This window comes from Telopea speciosissima, chromosome 9 (assembly GCF_018873765.1).
Source record: "Telopea speciosissima isolate NSW1024214 ecotype Mountain lineage chromosome 9, Tspe_v1, whole genome shotgun sequence".
NCBI classification, from domain to species: domain Eukaryota; kingdom Viridiplantae; phylum Streptophyta; class Magnoliopsida; order Proteales; family Proteaceae; genus Telopea; species Telopea speciosissima.
Window position 1 is genome coordinate 62,818,589 of NC_057924.1, and position 21,652 is coordinate 62,840,240.

The 21,652-nt window shown below is 36.6% G+C and overlaps 2 protein-coding genes across 2 annotated transcripts; both read left to right on the forward strand.

The window, feature by feature from the left end:
- Positions 1–1,188: 1,188 nt before the first annotated feature.
- LOC122640501 (uncharacterized protein At4g19900) lies at positions 1,189–15,625 on the forward strand. The gene is made up of 5 exons (XM_043833715.1): positions 1,189–2,889; positions 8,811–8,960; positions 10,526–10,660; positions 12,982–13,176; positions 14,851–15,625. The coding sequence occupies exons 1-5, from the start codon at positions 1,310–1,312 to the stop codon at positions 15,035–15,037; spliced, it is 2,247 nt and encodes a 748-aa protein (XP_043689650.1). The 5' UTR covers positions 1,189–1,309; the 3' UTR covers positions 15,038–15,625.
- Positions 15,626–17,308: 1,683 nt separating this feature from the next.
- LOC122639251 (LOB domain-containing protein 24-like) lies at positions 17,309–18,321 on the forward strand. The gene is made up of 2 exons (XM_043832068.1): positions 17,309–17,605; positions 17,998–18,321. The coding sequence occupies exons 1-2, from the start codon at positions 17,450–17,452 to the stop codon at positions 18,319–18,321; spliced, it is 480 nt and encodes a 159-aa protein (XP_043688003.1). The 5' UTR covers positions 17,309–17,449.
- The last annotated feature ends 3,331 nt before the right edge of the window (positions 18,322–21,652 follow it).

A 21,652-nucleotide genomic window follows, 5' to 3' on the forward strand; every position in this document is an offset into this window, starting at 1 on the left:
GTAACAGCTAATAAAAAGATAATGTTCCTTCTTTCACCAAGCTTTCCTTGCATGAGTTGTACTTAGTCATGTATGAACTAGAGGGACAAGATCTTTCCATCTTTTTGCCTGTAAAAAAGAAGAGCGGGGGGGGGTTACTCTTTCTGTTTTATAATTACTATCATGCTTTGGGCAAGATTCATCTTGTTTGCCCATAAAAATTTTCAGTGGTTTTGTATCCAAACCACATGCAAAACAAAAAAGTTACTTTCACTACCTACAACTGTTAGGGAATACATCAACACTCTCCCGCACGAGTAGGGCTAAGATCCCATGGCACGGCATTTCCTTCGCATGACACAAATGAAGAAGTGTCAGGAAAACACTTTCGATGCACTTCCCAAGAGACGAACATTTGACCTCTTTATTTTGATACATCTTTAATACCATTTCACCTAAAAACTCAAACGGTTAGGGAAGGGCATCGTCAATATATACATCAACATGATTCAAGTTGCAATTGTAAGAACCTATTCAATCCCAATAATTTACGGTTTCCAGGAAATTTTATTCATCGGATTATTTTTACTGACGTACTAATTCTGTAATTTCTTTGCAAAAATCCTATCCATGTATGCTGTTGGGATTTTAAAGGCATAAAAAATAACTTCTATTACAGAAAAAAATCTCTTCTTACAAGGATACAAGACAAAAAGGAATTATCTTCCTACAAGACTCTCTCTCTTTCTCTCTCTCTCTCTCTCCCAACCACTTGAAGAAAATAGCAAAACTGTGGTGGGAATGGATCGGACATCAACAGGACAAAGAAAACAATGAAGAAGAAAAACAAATAAACCATCAGAAATCACAATCAAATTTAGAAAATTGGACTGAAACCGATTCCAAACAGATACAACCCGATATCACCCGGAAAATTATAAAAAACATGATTTTCCCCATATGGATATATTTACATGGTAAATCATACCTAAACCAATAGCAACCGATAAAAGAAACCAATACTGAAATCAAACCGAAACCGATGCTTCCTTATTGGATTGATTTTGGATTCAGTCATGCTCACACCGAAACGATTGAAATAAAACTGAAACCGGTCCTAACCGATTGATTGACACCCCTGCAATACTAGTTGACTGAGCGGACCGTTCGGTTTGATTCGCCCAAGAACTAAGTTTGTTGAAAGATTGCTTTCCACGTGAGATGCAGAGCGCGATACACATTCCGTTTGTGTTTCCCTCCAGTGTCACTCTGCACATTTCCGTTACTTTTACCGGAATTACCGAAACCTCTTCTTTTACATCACCGGAAAATGTTCAGAACTCTCCGTAATCGTCGACGTCCTCGTTATGGCCCTCAACTCTGCGCCATTGCAGCTGCTCTCCTTCTCCTACTCTCAGTTTCTGTTCTCCACAGTCGTCTCGGCTTCGATCGACGAGCTCAAGCACAGCCATTCTCTTCTTCAAGACTAGAGTCCGGGTTCCACTCAGATCCGGATCTTAAATTCTCCCAAGACTCATCGAACGACATAGACGATGTCGTTGCCAATCCGTTGCTGCAAGATGTCGACAACGATGGTTCTAGTAAGAACGACGATGATCGCATCGATGAGCTTGATGTTGTAGACGAGGATGATAAATCTAGGGTTTCAACTGAAGAGGAGATTCTCAGTGGAGTTGAGCTTGAAGAGGAATCGGAATCTGAAGGACTTGAAGTGGAAAGGAATAAGCATTCAGGGTATGTGTGGGATCATGTTGTTGGAGTTAGAAGACGAGCTTTTGATAAGCGTTCGATCGATGACCAATGGGAGGACTATTCCACTTCTGATTTTAATCAGAATTCAGAGGATCAGAGTAAGATCGCTTTTGCTTCGGATGATCAGCCTGTGGATGAGGACGTTCGGCGGAAGTTGCAGGAGATTAAGGGGATCGAGGATGCACTGTTGTTGAAGACGAGTTTGAGAGTCTCACCTTTGAGAGAAGGTTGGGGGACTTGGTTTGATACGAAAGGTGACTTTTTGAGGCGTGATAGGATGTTTAAGTCTAATTTGGAGCTTTTGAATCCTTTGAATAACCCTCTTCTGCAAGATCCTGATGGGATTGGGCCTACGGTTTTAACAAGGGGTGATAAGCTCATGCAAAAGGCGTTGTGGAATGAATTTAAGAAAGTGCCTTTTGCTTTGAAGAAGCCATTAGGAATTACAGAGAAGACCCGTGAATCTGCACAAACTAAAGATGGTGCCAAAGCTACCACTGAGAAGGGGAAGATTGTGAATCCTGAAATGAGGGGATTTGAGGGTGATAATAGAAGAAGAGAGAATGAGATCAAAAGGGCAGAACGTAGAGCTTTATATGACACTTCTGGAAATAGTGCTGATGCTAATAAAAATGTGAATGCTTCGGACTCTTTGAATTCAACTAAAACTGCAGATGTTTCCAGTGAAAATTTGCCAACTTATAGTGAGAAAGAAAAAAGATTCTCATCGTATGAGAATGACAGAAGTTTTCCATCAAAATTCAATAATGTGAAAAGCAGAGACAAAGTTATAGATTCATCTAGGGGCATGCAGGATCATCAAGGTGATTCGAACAATCTGTATTCTGAAAAGATTGAACCCAAGTTTTCAGGTCATATTTATGCTGATGGCAAGAGATGGGGCTACTATCCTGGCTTGTATTCTTATCTTTCCTTCTCTGATTTTGTTGATGAGTTTTTTAGGCAAGGAAAATGTTCTATGAGGGTTTTTATGGTGTGGAATTCTCCACCTTGGATGTATAGCGTCCGGTACCAACGAGGCCTTGAAAGTCTTCTACACCATCATCCGGATGCATGTGTTTTAGTGTTTTCCGAAACGATTGAACTTGATTTCTTTAGGGACTTTCTGAAGGATGGGTATGCTCTCGAACCATATTGCCCTATTTGCATATTTAAAAACTATATTATCAATTTATTGTCTATGGCTTTGATTGTAGTTCTATATATTGTCACTAGAAATGAATTATATATCGCATTATCTGTATTCAGTGAAATACAGTGGAGGAGTTTGGTGTTTAGAATATCGGAGAACTATAGAAAGATTTAGCTTAAGTGTCTCATTAAGTCCACAGTTGGTAAGCCAATGTGGTCGTTATGCACTAAATTCTGGAAATATAGGATGCTGATTAACCCACCCAGAGTGGGTTATGAATCACCCTATGATTTTTACTTTTGGAATAGTAGTACACTACATGAGTTGTTACCTTTTTAGGCTTTAAAACAGTTAGGTTTCTACATTTAAAAAAAAAAATTTTCTTTTCTCTTTGGTTTTAACAAACTGCTAGTTTATTCAGAAAAACAGATCAAGGGGAGGGGGGGGGGGGGAACAATAAAATATATAGATAATTTATATTTTAAAAGAAAAGAAGTGCCTCATTATGCAGATGGACCTCTTTTCTTCTTATATCAGACCCATTCAGGGTCTTGTTTCTCAAATGCAGTTTCAGTTTCCATGGAGACTGACAACAACAAATGAGGTGGCAGCCGATGATTTAGCCAAATACAATGGTGTTGGACCTAAACTGTGGTTTGGGGATGATACTGCTTTATGATATTTGGCTTATTATGTTTTTCAGTTTAGAGGCAGACTGTTTTTTCAATGTTGGGTCGTTGTGTGAGGTTCTTTCATTGTTGTTGTTTTTGTAGCTTTACAGTGCATCACTACACTATACTCTTATCTCATTTCTATTAAAAAATGTTACTTGTTGATAAATGAAGTCCCTAGTTACTGATTCATTAAACATTTCCTAATCCTACTGAAAATAGGAACTGAAACTTCTAGAGAAAGTAATCCAATTTCTGAACTGGAATTTAAACATGGTCCTGTGGGTCCTATGTGCATCCTCTTATGGGTGATGCTCCTTGTCTAGCCGTTGGACCTATTATAGCTAACTGCTGGAGTGGACTGACCATTAGACCACAAGACTTAACATGACTTCTAGTTACTTTAGCGCTTCTGTGAATGAATGCTTCAGATGATGGGCACGGAGAGTGCACCTAATTAAGTTGAATTTGAAGCAACTCATGGAAGAGGATCTTTTGTATTGTTGGTGGAACAGATGTTAAAGCAACGAGTGAAACATGTAGTCTGTAGTTGCTGAACTAAGCACGAAGTCTTGTGTACTTCGTAGGAAAACTGTTCAATAAAGGTGAGGTTGCTTTACATAAAGTAGTGAAACGTTCTTCCATGATTTATGGTAAAGGTACTACTAGGAGGTTGATTTTGAGTCAAAGTATAGCTCAGGTATGGGACTCTGGGAAATGATGAATTGCTTCAAGCTAAGTGACTTATGTGGAATGTTCACTTTGGAAAATGTGTTTTTGCATGCCTAGAAAAATAGAGCTCACATGGCACCTGGGTGTTGTCTTTTTTCCAGTGCATGTATCTTCTACAACCCTAAAATGCTGGTCTGAGTAGGGTTTTCTATCTTCAATGGATCAGCTGTCTTTTGATGGGGAGTCCACAAACCCTAAACCTAATCTAAGGTCTTAAGGCTAAAATTAGGGAAATATAGGCGGAACTAGAATAGGACAGAGTAGGGATATTTTTAATGACTCAAAAATCAGCTTTGTGTTAGGCCTGAAAATCCGGTCAAACAACCTTCAGGAGCAATCCAACCAGTCCCCAAAATGTGTCTAGAATCTACCTCCGATAAGGGGGTGTGATTACCCTTGCTAATAGCCTGTGGCCAGAACAGGGTATGGTATCTGATTTTGTATGAAATAGAGTTAGAATGGAGGGGTTTATGGTGGTGACTAACAGGGTTGGATGACAGAAGTTAGGGTTCAAAATATTGATTGAACAGTGAAGGATGGTAGGAGTTACGGAATGTTTTAGAGGATCGAAATTTAGCTCCAAAACAGAGCATCTGCAGGTCTCAAGAAGGGTAATTAAAACTGTAGAGGAAACAGGAATTCAGAATTAGATTAAAATAATTGATTACCAGAATAGAAGAAAACAGAAATATGCTTATTCAACCAGAGGCATGACCCAGGGAAATCACCCAGAAAACACCAATCGAGTTGCTATCCTGCAACTCTACGCTCTTATTAATTCAATATAAAACACTGCATTTTACTGTTAATAAGACTCCATATTTACAGACTAACTCCTAAACTTTCTATTCTTAGCAATGGCTAAACTCTAGAAACTCTCCTAAATTTCCTCGAATTCACTTTTGGAGCCCACTTTTTAAATTATGGAACAATTGCCTCTACTTTTGGAACCATAAAGTTTTTCCTTTTGTATATCCTTGAGTGACCCCTTGGATGTTCTTTTATAGCACATTAATTAGTCTATCCAGTTCTTAATTTGAGTTGTAGCATTTCAGTTCTACTAGGAGGTTGGCGATTGTGAAGGTTGTTTAATGGGCATTTCTTAAGTTATACTAAGGTTCAGGCAAGTCATTTTCTTTCTGATAAATTGCAAGTCTTCATGATGCAGGACATTAGATGACCCAATCTTGTGGGGTTCACTTGGGATTTTTTATTTTAGTTCTCTTATTTTTGAGTCATCAGGGGTATCTTTTATAATTTTAATGTTAGGTTTGGTCTGGTCTGATTTTTTTTTCTTTGGACGTTGGATCAAAGTTAATTACTGAATGGTCTTGGTAGGTTGGGCTAGTTTGACTCTTAATTGGGACATGAGAGTTGTGGAGAAGAAGAAAATTCTATAATCAAAATAGAGAAGTATTCTCTGGAGCTACCCAACCAACATCAATAGATATAAAGAGCATTCCAAACCTCACGAGCGAAAGGTCTAGAATATAAGAGATGATGAGCAGTGTCTACTCTACCGACTTCAGACAAAAAGAGAGTACTTTTAGAAGGACGGGATCTCTGGTAATTAAGTGATCAATAGCTAGAGTAGTCCCCACATTAAAGAATTGCATTTCTTTTTTGTAACCTTCAGTCCAACTTGAAGATTTGAGAAGTCTGATTGAGAATGTCCAGTAATTGCCTTCAACGATTCTTAAGTAAAAGAACCAGATTCCTCTCGTCTCCAAATTCTCCAATCAGAATCAGTTGTATACATTACACAGCTTCTAAAATATTCAACAGCCATACGTGCTCACCTATTTCCCAGTCATGAAGATTCTGTCACAAGCCCGCAATAGTGTAGTTCATGATTTACCATCCCTCCCAAAGAATGTAATCAGCCATCTTTGTCTCTATGTTGGAAGCCAAATCTATCGACTGGATGCTGAATTGAATAGAAACAGCAACACTACATATATTTTTCATTTTAGATGCGTTGACAAAAAGAACACTATGACAGGGAGATAAGCAATAGGATTTTGTCTGATTGGTCTAACCGATATACAAATTAACAAGTGGGTTTTTTATGCAGACTTCTTTCTATGACAGGAAGTTGTGGTTATTTTCTAGATTTATCTTCGAAGGAATTGAACTTTGTCTTTTTGTTGGAAGCAACCTTGGATTTAGAGGGAGACTTGATTCAAAGAGCAACATCTCCGCACAATATGTTGTTCTCCTTAGATTCTTTCATGAACAAAATACTGTGGTAGAAGGGGTAAGAAAGAGGACTTTATTGTTGATGGGTCTAATGGGTATACAAACTAAACAGTGAGTTTTTTATGATGGCTTTTTCAAAATTTTAAAAAAAAAATAATCTGAATGGTTATTTTACACACTTTTAGTGGAACTAAATTTGTGAGAGATCTCTTTATTTTTGTGCTGCAACATATTTTTCAAGGATGTGATGTCCCAACTACAAATGTAATCTCTTCATCTTGATGCCTGACAGTATGGCCCCATCTGTCTCAATTTTGATTAAAAGTTTTCTTTGCTGTGGCTGGTTGAGGAAGAATCTGCCATACGTTCTAATCGTTTCTTTGTATGACTGACTGATAATATCATTTCATAGCCAATAAGACAAATTCAGTTGGATTTTACTTCCTCTTGTGATTTGAGAATTATCTGGAAAGCTTATTGAAAGAAGAATGTGAGTAAATCTCTTGCAGTGCCAAGAGTATGAAATTCAATTCTTACATGGGGACCATATTGATTTGGTCTTATTTTAATGTTTAGTGGCCAGAGAGATCATCTCTGAGAAGGTAATTATGTAGTGGAAGAAGCTGTTGAGTTTTTGAGGCGTAATTTGATTTCTCTATCCAGTTGTGGTCCAGAGAGTCTTGGTGATATTCATTTTGCTTGACATAGGTTGTTGCTGATGTTAAAGCTAATGTGATGCAGATCGCCCAGAATGTACTTGGTCCAAATCCTGGGTTTAATTAAACCCATTGATTTCTTCCCCAAAGAGGGGTATTGTCCAGCAGCATAAAAGGGGATTTACTTCCAGAATTAAAGTAGGAGTTTGATCAGTTATTTAAGGAGATATTTTCTGTCCTATTTCCTACTATATAGAGCAGTTTATTTCCAGCACATTATGAGACGATTGATTAGTTTTATTTGGAGAGTGTCATTAGCTATCGGCCAGCCTGTCACGAAGGGGATATTTTCCAGAATTGAACAGATATCGATCAGCTCTATTGGAGGATATTTTATGATCAAGTGGGCCTCACGGTCAGCTAGTGAATGCAAATTGAAAACTCAATGTTCAATACGTGGAGGACTCCTACAGCTGTTATAATTAGTGTTAGTAGATAGATTTCTATTCTGATTTGTTTCTGTTTTGGTTTTACTAGTAAACTTATATGTAATCTGAAATAAGAAGGTTACTAGGATTTAATTTCCCAGATAGATTAGGACTTTTACTGGGTTTTCATTAAATATAGTTGTAATTGCCATTAGCCAAGGATGATTGAGATAATGTATATTTGAAGTTTTCCTCATGAAGCTGTGCAATTCAGTTGAGAGGTGAGATTGGTGAGATACCTATGGGTGAGAGGCCCAGGAGATAGTGAGAGACTCAATCCAGTCATTTTATTTCTATCTTCTTTCTTCTCTCTTTTCTGTTTCTTTGGTTGATTTCTGAGTGTGTGAAGTTGATTTCAAGATTTGCTGATCTGTTGCGAAGGTGTATCTTGAATTCTGGAGAAATTATTATCTGTTAGATCCTGTCTTGGGGTTGTTTTGCTTAGTCAAATACAGCCTTACATTTATAATGTCTAGGATTTTCCTTGAGTTTTTTAAGAGATTGTTCTGCTGATTTGTCCAGCCGTTTGTAGTCACAGGTTTTTCTTTCATGTGGTCTTGTGTGAAAAAGGACAGTTGAATGGTACTCAGAGCTAAGCCAACGGGATGGGCTAAATGTTACATTTGGAGGCAGTGGATGACCTTATATAAGAAAATACATTGCCATTTTGTGGATCAGTCCAACCCAGCCGTCTTCGCTTTGACCAAAACCTTCTCAGGGTCTGCCTGAGGCAACCTGGCCTCTTTTGCTAATTGGTCTGCTTCAGTGACTTTCCATCTGCATTATCTTCTGTAGAGCTAGGTGGTACGGCTGGGCGCTATATAAAGTCTAAGAGTAGGGCAGGTTACTAAAGTTTCACCAGTAAAGGTGTAGGCAAATTAGAGATCATGATATCTGCATTTAATCTAAGAATTTCATTTATTTGAAATTTGAGTTCTTTTTTCCATAATAAAACTGGAAAGCAGTGATCTTTTTTATTTATATAATGGAATGAATTTTACTTGGTTTTGAAATCTGGATGACGGACACTTTGAATTTTGCATTCAAAGCCTCTGGATGATTACGAGGAAAGAATTCTTCTATGGTTCAGATCTGGTTTAAGTTGTTTGAATTTATGAAATGGTTGAATAACCACTTTTTTTTTGGTCTGTTTTCCCAGCTTCAAGGTTGCTGTGGCGATGCCAAATCTGGATGAACTGCTGAAGAATACCCCCACCCATGAATTTGCATCAGTATGGTTTAAGTGGAGAAAGACAAAATTTTATTCTACCCACTACAGTGAGCTAGTCCGACTTGCTGCTCTTTACAAGTAAGCATGCTTAATCATGTCTTGATGTTAGTCTCCATTTTCTGTTTCTGGAAAGGGATATAAGTGCATTGTTTCTTTGCAAGATTATTTAAAAGAGATTGTGTTTTTAATATTTCTTTCTGATAAAAGGCCAAGTGACATCCATATCTGGGAGTGTAGTTAGGTGTTAAACTTGTAAACTCATACTCTTTTCTCAATGTTGAAACAAATTAATCAGAAAAGATCACTTTGTGCAAAAATTCCCTTTAAGTTGCATGATGATAATATGATATGCTTACCCAGAAGGATTATAGAATAGCTCTGGTAGCCTGTTTTCTTTTTCTTATTGAAGTACTGAAGACTCGAATACCATGGAATTGATAAATCTTGACAGAAACGTAGACAAAAGTGAGTGCCCTGACATCAAAAGTTCTATTGCATTGCTTATTAAAGGACAATTTCATAAAGTATATTTGGGAATTGGAAGCTGTTCGCAAAGACTTCATCATGGTTGACATCTTTGCACCTGTTGTCATAAATATTTGAGTATAGGGAGTGTCTGAATGACACCTCTATAGGTGTATTTAGAACTTGACACCTTCAATTAATTGTCTCTTGTCTTATTCTCATAAAGTTTTTAAGATAGGGGTGTAAAAGGGTTTTCAAAAAATGTCAATACTGGATAATATAAATTGTCTAGTCATGCAATGACCTTATTGGTAGAACTCAAGTTGCTGTGCCGATCATGGAAAAGACTGTTTAAGGATATTGTTCAGGAACCCATCCAAGGAATAAAGTGTGGAGATCATTGTGACTGTGATTCCCTCCCCTCCCAAAAAACACAAAAAAAAAAAATCATATTTTTTAAATTTTCTGTCTTTTATGTTCTTTTTGGGTTTCTATTTCCTCCGTCATTCGCCAATGGAGACTGAAGAAAAGCTACTAATGATAATTGTTGATGGATTCCTATGTAATCTAGGTTTAGAGTTGAGACAATGGAACTAGTCTGGACACATTTCATGGGGAACCTGTTCGTATATTTGGCTATCAAGCTAAATGGTGTCTCACTTTTTTACCTTTGGAACTGTTAATTCTTAAGGAAAAAAAAATTCGTGATTAATTGGAAGTGTTGAATGTTGATCGTAGTACTGAAAACAATATGATTGGGAAAGGCATTGAACCTACTGACTGGCATGAAAAAGGCTGTGCATTTAGAATATAGGCTTGATTGGCATGGAATAGGCTCTGCATTCAGATTAGGCTCTTGGGGATCAATGATCTATCAAATTTCTACTCGTGCAATTGGAAACTTCTTCGTTCAACTTTAATTACTACATTTTATATGCTTATTCTTTGAATTACTTCATCAGAGATGGCATCTGTTCGGAAATTTAGACGAGAACAGTTGGTCGATTATGTGAGCATTTTACTCCATGGTTTCATTTTATCTGATGACGATGATTGCAGGTCTTTTTGTATTTAGCAATGTGCTAGAAATCAGATTTGATTGAGTGTGAATTGGTTATAATTATATACTTTCCTTTCATTCATATCTAGTTTGAATCTTCTTTTGTTTCTACTTCCAGGTATGGAGGACTCTATCTTGATTCTGATATTTTAGTGTTGAAGCCATTGTCTTCACTTAATAATTCTGTAGGCTTGGAGGATCAAGTGGCTGAAAGTTCTTTAAATGGTGCTGTAATGGCATTCAGGAAGCTCAGGTACTTTACCTTCTTCCTACCTATCCTGAAGAGATTATTTTTCTTGCCAGTACTTTGTTCTTTTTCAGGAGACCAGAGGAACATTGTTGATTATATTTGGGAAGCTCATTGTAATGAGTGTATCAATGTTTTTGATTTAATTTCAAGGTCATCTATTTAGTTCCTTTCTGCAATTGGAATTGTTTCCTAGTTGACTTACTCAGAACTTTGACTGGCCAACTCAGTTAACTACAGAGAGGAGTAGTTATCTCCTCTATTACATATGAGCATTAATCAATACTTGAGTGAAAGTTCAAGAATTTTCACTACATATCCCATGTTATATGGGGTTGCAAATGGAAGTTGAGGGGAATACTGATAATCCCCAGTTTTTATTAAAAATATAATTGACGACACCAAGAGAAATGTTGAAAAGATCGTTTATGTCAATATTATCCAAAGTTGATTTTTGGTGAACTAAAATGAGAATGTTAAAATGATTGGTAAAATTAGAAAATATTAAATAAGGAATGACAAATTAGTGCTAATTTAGGAGTAGCTCTAATATGTGACAAGTTGCAAGAATGTCATTTAAGGTGACATGGACATGCAATTGAATCTTTGAATGCTCTCTAGTATGGAAGGGTAATTTGATTCAGATTGAAAGAGCTAAAAGACCAAGGGGTAGGCCTAGAATGACTCTAGGAGAAGTGGTGAAGAAAGAAATGCGTAGCTTAGGACTGGTAACAAGTATGGCTATAAATAGAGCTGATTGGAGCAAAAGGATCCATGTAGCCAAACCCATTTAGTTGGGATAAGGCTGAGTTGAGTTGAAATCAACTCACGTCATGAAGGTTTGAAACTCTAAAAATGGTAATCTATTTTGTTAATGCCCTTTAAATCTTGAAGTGTGGAAGAAAGTTTTATGACTTGTGAGTAACATATAGGCTATTTTCATAGCATAGAATTTTGATTCTGTATTGTAATTTTGTAGAGTAGTGGCATTATGGTGACCATGCTAATTGTAGGGAAAGATAAACGATGGAAGAGTTGCATTGTTGTTTGTCATGCTTGTGGCACGTGATTGACATGCAGAAATGGGGCAAAGCCATCCCTTTGTTTTTTTTTGTGGGTGGGGGGGAGGGATAGGGGGTGGGTAATTAATGGTGGAATTATTTTACCCTTAAAAAGTGAGGTTTGTCAAAATAGGCAGTCATTGTGGGATGGAGAGAGTTTATGATATAAGGTCATGCATAAGGTGGCCCTTGTACCACTATGCTTTAGGTCTCACCATCACATAAGGCACAACGGTCCCTATATATCTAACATGTTTGATTGGTAAGCTCCATTGAAGAGATTTTCTAGACCATTATTTGCCCAAGCTCCTCTCAAATTGAATCTCTTTGGATGGCTGAGAGTGTATTCTAAGTGCAATCTCCCATGCCAGGGGGTGGAGGTGGGAATCCTACTTGGTACAGCACATAACTGTATACCTCTATCATACAATGACAAATGTAAAAGGCTTGATAACACTGGGGCTGCTGAATGTTCCTCTATGATGGGTATCAGTACGTGACACCTAATATTTTCTATTTTCAGGCAAAATAAGGTGCTAAAGAGTGGTAGTGAGGGCAGAATCAGGGCTTCACCCCCTAGCTTTGTCCATGGTCGGTAGTGTTCTCCTACTGTAAATTACTCCTGGCTATGCCCCTACATGTAACACGCTAACTTTATTTTAGGTGATAATGGATCATCTCATCTTTACAGTGCTTATTTGTGCTGGTTCTCTATTCCTTTGTCATGTATATGTGGTTCGTGTAGTTTTTCATTCTTTAATTTGTCAATTATCAAAAAAGAATAGGAAAAGAATTTGTCATGCTAACTTTAACACACTGCAAAATTCCATTGCAAATTTTCTCATCTTTTGAATATTTGCCCTATATCCCACTATGTAATTTCTTTTTTTGATCATCCTTAATTTCCCGAGTTTCCACTGTTCTGAGTTGTTCCAGTGAAATTACCCTGAAGCTTCCAGAACTTCCTGGTGTGAAATATCAACCTTGCATATGAGAACTCTAAAAAAGTAAAAATGTTAATGTAGAACTTATTTCATTGTTTTTATGGTATATATCAGCAACAATGGATCATCAGTTATCATTATGGGGTTTCATTGATTTTATGAATAGTTTTCAGATTTATGCATTCCCCTGGCCCCTCGCCCTTCCCTCTGGATATGGTTGGTTATCTGTTGAAAATATCTCCTTTAGCAGTGCTTTTTGACTGGATTTATTCTGTGCTAATTTTTCTGTCATTTTCTATGCTGACCTTCATTTTATATGCAGTCCTTTCTTAATGGAGTGCTTGAGAGAGTTTTATTCAACATATGATGATACCCAGTTGCGATGGAATGGGGCTAATCTTTTGTCAAGAGTAGGTAAAAAGTTTTTGACTGATGGGAATAATTCTGACAAACAGCTGGAGCTAAAATTGCAACCATCTTTTCTTCTGTTCCCCATAAGCCCGCAGAATATCACTAGGTATTTTTCTACTTGTATTGAATTCTTTATATGTGTGTGTGTGTTGGGGAGGGGGGGAGAGAGCTTTTGATGAATGATTCTACAAGTCTCCATTTGTTTCGATATTCTACTTTATTGCCTGGATGTACAATAAAGTAAGGAGAACAATTTACTACTACTTTATCTTACATTCTTTGGGCATATAATAGTGGGATCCACCGTAGAACTTTGACCTTTTTTTTTTTTTTTTAACTTCTGATGAAACAAACTCTATAACTAGAAATTTGTGTAACTCTTTCTCTAAATATAGACATTTCAATTTTATGTCGAAAGAATGAAATAAATAAAAGGTAAGATACGACAAGGCTTTTTGTGGTCAGCAACTCACAGACGAAATTGTGGATGGGCACATCTGTTGTGCCACGTGGAATAGTAATGTGGCAATATGTCTGTTGGTAATCTAAAAAATGATCTAAATGAGCCATGTATCAAAGTTCAGCCTCAATCAATCATTTACCTTCCCATATATGTCTATTTACCCCCTCATAATCCCATAAACTCTTATGGTAGTCCTGAATTTTTCCATTTTTTGTTTTGCTTGTTACCAACTCCGATTGTGCTGCAACTTGACATATGAGCAGGGACCTTGGGGGTCTACCTCTCCATTAAATTTCAGCACCACCTGATCTGCCATGCAGCAGATCTAGGTGCCCCTCGATTTTGCCTGCTAATTGCTGTTCAAAAAAACCACATTCAACAATGAGGAGCAAGTCCTCTTTAATTACGTTCATTGTGAGTATGCTTATCTTCATGGGATAACTTCTTTCATAGTATTCTGAAATTAGTGGAACAAGCTTCAAAATAAACCTCTATTTGTTTAAATATTTATTATGATGTATGCCTTAGTGTTTTCATGTCTACTTAGTTAACTTGTTACCCAAACCAGTTGGTTGTACTTTTTTTATGTTAGGGAGAAAGTCATACTGTGAGAAAAGCATCTGTACATTAGATTGTTACTCCATCATTCAAATAGATCCATACGAACCTAGCAGATCCCCCTAGATGGGACTGTGTCTGTCTTGTGTGTTTATGTGACACAAAAACCTTCCAAGTTCTGGTGAAAGTGAAATGTTTTTCTTTCTTTTAGCCTAGACAATTTCCTATGCTGATGCCATATAATTGGTGTCATTCAAACCATGAACTTGATCTCAACTGTCCAAACCATTTTAGAGATTTTTTTATCCTGAGCAATGTCCATAAACCATGTGTCAATTGCATGCTAATTTCCATCCTAATTTGCATAATTTCCTTATTTTTTAGAGTAAAATTTTGAATTACTAAAAATAATGCATCATTTAAAACAATTAGAGGTTGACATGGAGCAGTGAAAAGCTACTGATATTCAAGAGATCAGGGAATTGGTTTTCTTCCTGCATGGCTTATTGCTGGTATAGAATTCGCCTGTCAATTTTATTCTTTATTTTATGGACATCTTGGGTGGATATAAAAACCCTGTGTGGTTTGACATTGAGGTTTTTGTTCTGTTTCACCCCCAATCCCTGAATAGATCCAGAGACTTTTTCTCTCAAATGTTATTGTTAGTTCTTTGTCTTGAGGACATTTTAGTTGCATATTGCATTATTATATGTTTATTTCTCTCTCATTTCCTTTCTTTGTGTGTTGACTTGAAAACAGATATTTTGTCGCTCCAGCAGATGAGACTGAAAAATTTCAACAAGATATTCTCTTCACAAGGATCCTGGATAAGTCAGTCACATTTCATTTCTGGAACAGTATTACGTCTGCACTTGTTCCGGAGCCTGAGAGCCTTGTAGCAAGGCTTCTTAACCACTATTGCCTCCATTGTCTCGATGTGTTATGAGTTTATGAGAAGACATCAACTTTTCCCCCTTCAGCGAGCTCAATAACGCTCATGTTGGACTTCATATGCCAGAACAAAATAATCCAAGTGGGGATCCCCATCTTCCAAAATATACATTTCATCCTATGGCTTTCCGCGTTTATGTTCTGAGGAGTTGCAAAAAACCAACCAGGAAAATTTTTGGGTAATGTGATTTGGGATCTGGACTGGGAATATGAAGGGAAGACATTATTCAGTGTACAATTATTATATGTTCTGTAAATTATTACATTAAAGAGCAGGCGTTTGCCACCTCAAAATTATACAAATGATGTAGAGATGGAAGCTGGTGAGGAAACTGCAGCTTGGGTTGAGATGAGTAGATTGCTCAATGTGCCATGCACACATTATTTACCTACTCTGAGAAGTTTTGATTGAAGGTAGAATCTGGTCTGCTAGGTCACCACTCCCCAGTACAGGGGTTCCGATGCATTTTTTAGAGGAGGATCAGCGCTAATTGCAGAGTTCTTGTAAAATACTGGTGCAGTTTGTACAATTCTCCTGTGTGGAACTTAATTTCTCTTATATTAAATCAAAATGTATTACATACCAATTAGGGTTTTTCGATTTCCCTAAAAATTCAAGGGTGCCTGATTACCAATTATTGATTGGTAGTTTCTTGCTTATTCTATTTTTTGCTGAAGATGCAGGAATGATTTCTTTCTGTTGCTTGTATGGTAAAAAATGATGGTATCCATTTGACCATTTAGTGTGCACATCAAAGAAGAATACGGTATGTGTATGAAACTTAAAATCAAATATCCACAACCAGATCCCAGTGCATACATATTAGTTCCAAACTTGATTACTTGTGATTGGTGTGATCTAAGAGAGGCATGCAAACATTGCCAATGTTAAACTTGAAATGTAGAGACTCACATTAGTAACCTTCCATGAACTTAGAGTATAATTAAAAGATAGCAAAAGGTTCTGTCCACCCTCTCACAATAGGGGGTTGAAATGACATAAACCCTCCCCTCCCCCTATTTTATACTTTGTAACCCGTCCCCTCTCATGCCGCCGTGCATGAAAACCTACATACATTATGAAACTAACAAGGAACTCAACCTTTTCAACAGAATAGATTTTCATCCTCTCAAGTGCGGTGTACCATACAGTGCAACACACTTCAGAATCCAACCGTATCAACATGGGCAGTGTCTTTTTATCCTCTCAAGTTTTGGGAGGAGGATTTGATTCTTCAGTGTGGGCAGGATAAATTTCCCAACAGGACACCCAAGAGAATCTCCTTTGACTCATAATATTCTAGGCCCTTGCTTTTTGGAGATTTCAGAAGCCAATAGTGGGATATTTTACATGTTTCAAAGTCAGTTCAAGTAGCTCATATTCTATGACATTGGGTCCAAGGCATCTCCTCCTGATTCAGTCCATACCCAATATTGCACTAAGAACTTCCTTCCATCTACCCCATTCACATCGAACCCTTTACCCATGTGGAACTCAAGGTTCACCAGGTTAGAGGAGCTCTCATTGTTCTTGCCTTGATTGAATTGTTGACTGTGATTCTATGAAAGGCCATAGTAGAGAAGCAAGAGAAAGATACGGTCATGTAGCATGCCCATTTTTTGCTTCTAGAGCAGATAATGTTTGTTGACAGTTGATGAAAAGATCTTATAGACAGGGGTTGAACCAGGGTTTTAAAATTCAGATCGGGATCGGCTTTCCCGATTCCGATTACCCCCATATGACTCGGGTCAATTCTGTACCCAAAAAAAAAAAAAAACCCTAGATACCTGAAATATACCGATTTCCTGGCCGATTGCAATCTGATCGGGATCGAAATCCACTGGTACCGAACTGGATTCTGATCTGGGTTTTTAAATCCTGGGTTGAACATTAGGTGGAGAGATTCCTTTTTTACTTTATTCGTTTTAATTAAACATTTAATGTAAATAATGTAATCCTAGGCTAACCAACATTTGATGTATTTTGTGAGCTAAAACTGACACAAGTAATTTAAAGCTAAAATTTCCTGATCAACCGGTTTGGTAACATTCTTGGCCACCCCTCCATGCCTTCTATATCTACTCTCTAATTTAGGAAATCTTTCATATTCACACAAACTTACCTTTTCTTCTCCAAAACTAGTTTTAGATTTCTAGCTGTTGTGACCTTCCAATCTTAATACTCTCAAACACCTTCCAAAGTTTTAAATTTATAGCCGTTGTTCCCTTCCAAGTTTAGATTATATGCAGCTCTCAAAGCAAGCCATGGGACTAATGGTGTTCTTTATATTTGAAAAAAAATAAGAAACAAATCTATTACAAAATCTCACAATAAGATTTGGTTTAAGAGAGTAAATCCATTTCTAGATTTTTCTAAGGTCTCTAGTAGATTCTGCATAATCCAAGAATGTCTCATTCCACACGTTGTGCAGCTTGCAAATCTCTGAGAAGGAGATGCCCTCAAGATTGCATTCTTGCCCCTTATTTCCCTTCAAATAATCCTCAAAGATTTGCTTCTGTTCATAAAATCTTTGGTGCCAGCAATATCACTAAGATTTTACAGGTAAATCTTTTCCATTTTTTGTTTTCCTATTTATTTATAGCTACTGAATCTTCTATTAATTGAACTTAACAAGGAGAAACATGGCTAAATCTTTTTTTCCTTCTTCAATTTTCTTCTTTTTCCTTCTAAAACATAACTAAAACAAGAGATTGGTTAGTAGTAAAAGATTTTGTTAACTTAGTTTTAATCATTGCTAAATCTCTTCTTTTTATTAAATATAAGTAGATAATAGATACTTTCAATACAAGTATAGTTAACTTCAATTAATTATGTCTCCGGCAAAATCCCACCAAATTTAACTAGTTTGTTTTGCTGTAAAACTATTGCTTCAATTCATCTAAATTTACCAGAATTAATTGTTAATTAATCCTTCTTTGCTGTTGTTGGGGCAGCAATTACCAGTCCATCAACGAGCAGAAGCAGCAGATTGCATGTCATTTGAAGCAACTTCAAGGATTCAAGACCCAGTTTATGGTTGTGTTGGGATTATATCTCAATTACAGCAACAGATACTAACCACTCAATGTGAACTTGCAATGACACAAGCTCAACTTGCCTTCTACTATGCACAACAAGAAGCCCAACAAGAGAAACCAATGGCTCAATCCCAAATTCAATATGATGGACCATCGTGGTGGTTCGATCCGAACCGGCTAGAGCCCTTTTATTTGGACCAACCCTTATTAGACTTTCATCAACCACCAGGCTTTCTCTAGTTATTTTCTTCTTTAATCTTTGATTACCCCACTTAGTGATTGGTTATTATTCATGTTTGTTCAAAATTCATATTCATTTACCTTATTGATTAAGGGTGTCAATTTAGAATTGGAACCAAAATGAAAATCCAATCGAACCAAAAATATGACAATGTTACTTATGTGGTGAACTATAGTACTGCGTAGATCAGGGTTCAAAACCCTAGATGCCCAAGTTAGGAGATAGAGAGAGAGTGTGTGTTTGCTAAGTAAGCTACGTGATGGCATCCCATTGGGTGATCTTACCTAGATTTCTTTATGTGAGTCTCACTTTATTTCTTAAATAAAGGTATGATAATCAAAAGGACACCTAAAAATAGATTTAATAATTAAACTCCCAAGTAAACGGTTTACTTAGAATTTAATTCTTCTATTTTACAATAATATTTCATAACAAACCTCTGAATATAGGATAATTATTGTCACCATCCTAATACGTTGTATAGAGAGAGAAAGAGAGAATGAATTTGAACCATAACTTGGGCATAAAATAATTTATAAAACCTTTTGAAAAAAAATTGTTAATAAATAAAAGGACCCAGTTTTTATGCATCCCGGTGCACAAAACCTTTTATTTTTATAAATTTTTTAAATCTTTTTGCAAGTTATCTACAAAGCATGTCACAAGCACGGATTTTCTGTCCAATCATTATCAGATAATCTCTTTTCATATTCACCCTAATACAAAATATGGATTCATTGTTGAGCATTACTTTCGCTGACAAGTATATGTCATGAATCCAGTGCAATGTATAATCAAGGAGACATCAACCAATAGTACACCGAAAACCCATAGTGTTAATTGCAATGATAAGAACCTCTTAGGTTTGGGGACCAATTGCAAAATATTAATGAGAATCTTATTCCTTGCACAATAGATAATAATTCAATCAAATATTCTCATGTGATCCAATCCAATTTACACAAATATGTATGCTCACAGTCATGCTGGGAATCTTCATTTCCGAGAATACATACCGTGACAACCATTTGAACACAATGCACAATTTTGTCCCTAATTGTGAACATTTTAAGTTATAAATCTACGGACAAAAACTCCCAATACAATGCAAATTTCTTATGGGATGAGAGGAGGCTTACTTGTTCGCTCACCTCAACTATGTAGCTCTCTTTTTCAACAATTATAGTTGAATTGCTAAAATAGAGTTTAATGAAAACGAGTATATTACGTAACCATAGTTCCATTCGATCATGATAAGGTGCCCCGATTATCAGTGATGGATTTTACTTGCAAAGGTGGGTAGATCAATATGATGGAGAGGACACACATTTCGTTAGTCAGGTTTAAACTCAAAACTCATAGCCTCCTAAAAAAAAATTAACTCTTAAAACAAGAAATGAGCAGTCTGAAGGAAACTTAGGGTATGTTTGGTATGCATTCTCATAATAGATTGTGGATTTTAAACACATTTTTTTTTTTTCTTAGAGATTTAAAACACATTCTGAAATTCAATTCTTCTCTATTTTTTTTTTCTGCTTCAAAATTCTAGACCTAGAATATATTCTTAGAATGCATACCAAAGACAGTCTTAGACACTTTTATCACTTCTCATGCTTGTTTTAGGTTGAGGTTTGGTCAATGAGATAAGTACGAAATGAGGCCTTCCATCACTTGGACCAATTATTGTGACAATATTCAAAGTTATGAAAGTTATGTTTACCAACTTCAATTATGACATGCCGGTTATACCAACTTCAATTACAACTTACAAAGACTTGGATTTTTTTTATGGACTTTTAAAAGCCTTTTTTTATTTTTTTTTTATGGTATTCTATTCTAAGGGGGAGAGGGAAGGTGAGAACTAGTGTAGCGCCTTAAAATCTGGGTAAGATATGAGTGCAACCCTCGAGGGTAATGGTTAAATAACGGCGGGAATTTTTCTTTTCTTTTACTAGTAACCTATAAATGCAGAAGCTATTTAAACATAATAATAGAGACATCTGGAATAATACAACGTATTTACAATAACATTTCCATTAACATCTATGAACCTGCTAACATCAATTATCATATGATGGCATCCACCTATCACCTGTAACTATGCAATTACATCAACATCCATATATCATTTACATTCTAAAAACCTGTTACTATGAATCTATCTCAATATCACTGTCAAAATAACTATCCATCACATCTATCAATTGAATCATAAAATTTGTATGTGAGCAATTACATCAAATTGTCCATCGTGAGTACATCTCAAAATCTCTGTCAAAATATCTGTCTAACATCATCTATCAAATGAGTGTTAAAAACCTGTTTCTGAGTCTTTACATCAAGGTAACTGTCCATCTTAAGTACATCACAAAATATCTATATACAATCAAAATAATTTTTGTAACTTATCTATCAAGCCATCTACTGGGAAGGCTAGACACCCTTCCCTTTGGATCTCTGCATGCAGTATGCACACATGCATCCTACGTATGCGTACTTTGTAAAAACATTTGTAGCTATGGATGAGCAGCTAACTCAGTAAAAAGGAATATCATTCATACTGTAATACCAAAATACAACCACCCAATAGGATCATACCACATCATCAAGGGACGATGACCCAGGATCCAATGGGTCATACCTGAGATCCAGATCTATGAAGAGAACATCGAGTGCGGCCTCAGGAGCCACGTAACCCTCTATTCGCATATGGAAACTACTAAAGAGGAAGTTGGGACAAAGGAAAGAAAGGATCTCAGTCTTACAAAGATCTCTTTGAGAAATATTCTCACAAAGAATAGAAGCTACCATATTGGGACTCTCGCGAGAACCGCCTACTCCCTGACTAAACACTATAGATACCCACGTATAACCCACTATAAACCATCTTCACTATTCTCAATTGTTGCTAAAAGAGATCTAACTTAGATATTGGAGAGTCCCCCGCTGGTGAAAACTGGCTCTCTAGTATCCATCTTGTTCTCTTGTGCAGGTCCGAGTCCAGGAGGACCCTTGGTGGAGATTTCTTGACACAACACATACCATGCTCATGAATCTATGAAATGATGATTTGCTATCAGAACTTATGTTATGCACATGTTGTAAATAAAACTCATAAATCTAACATACTATGTCTGTTCATACAAAATAATTGTTATGCATGAAACTTATAAATAACAAAAACAATATCTGATTGTTACTCTGTTACTGTGACTTGTAATCTTTGTGTCTATTGGTCAGTCAATTTCTTACTACATCATGCTTTATCTGTTTTACTCTTTTCTTTGCTGGTGTTAGTCTTTTACTATAGCTTATTTTGTCTGGTTATCT

Excerpts from the sequence above, each read along its gene's own strand:
- LOC122639251 (XM_043832068.1), top strand. The coding sequence starts at position 17,450 with ATGTCTCATTCCACACGTTGTGCAGCTTGCAAATCTCTGAGAAGGAGA. Across the intron at positions 17,606-17,997 it reads ATATCACTAAGATTTTACAG|CAATTACCAGTCCATCAACG; the intron begins GTAAATCTTTTC and ends TTGTTGGGGCAG.
- LOC122640501 (XM_043833715.1), top strand. The coding sequence starts at position 1,310 with ATGTTCAGAACTCTCCGTAATCGTCGACGTCCTCGTTATGGCCCTCAA. Across the intron at positions 8,961-10,525 it reads CGACTTGCTGCTCTTTACAA|GTATGGAGGACTCTATCTTG; the intron begins GTAAGCATGCTT and ends TTCTACTTCCAG. Across the intron at positions 10,661-12,981 it reads ATGGCATTCAGGAAGCTCAG|TCCTTTCTTAATGGAGTGCT; the intron begins GTACTTTACCTT and ends TTTTATATGCAG.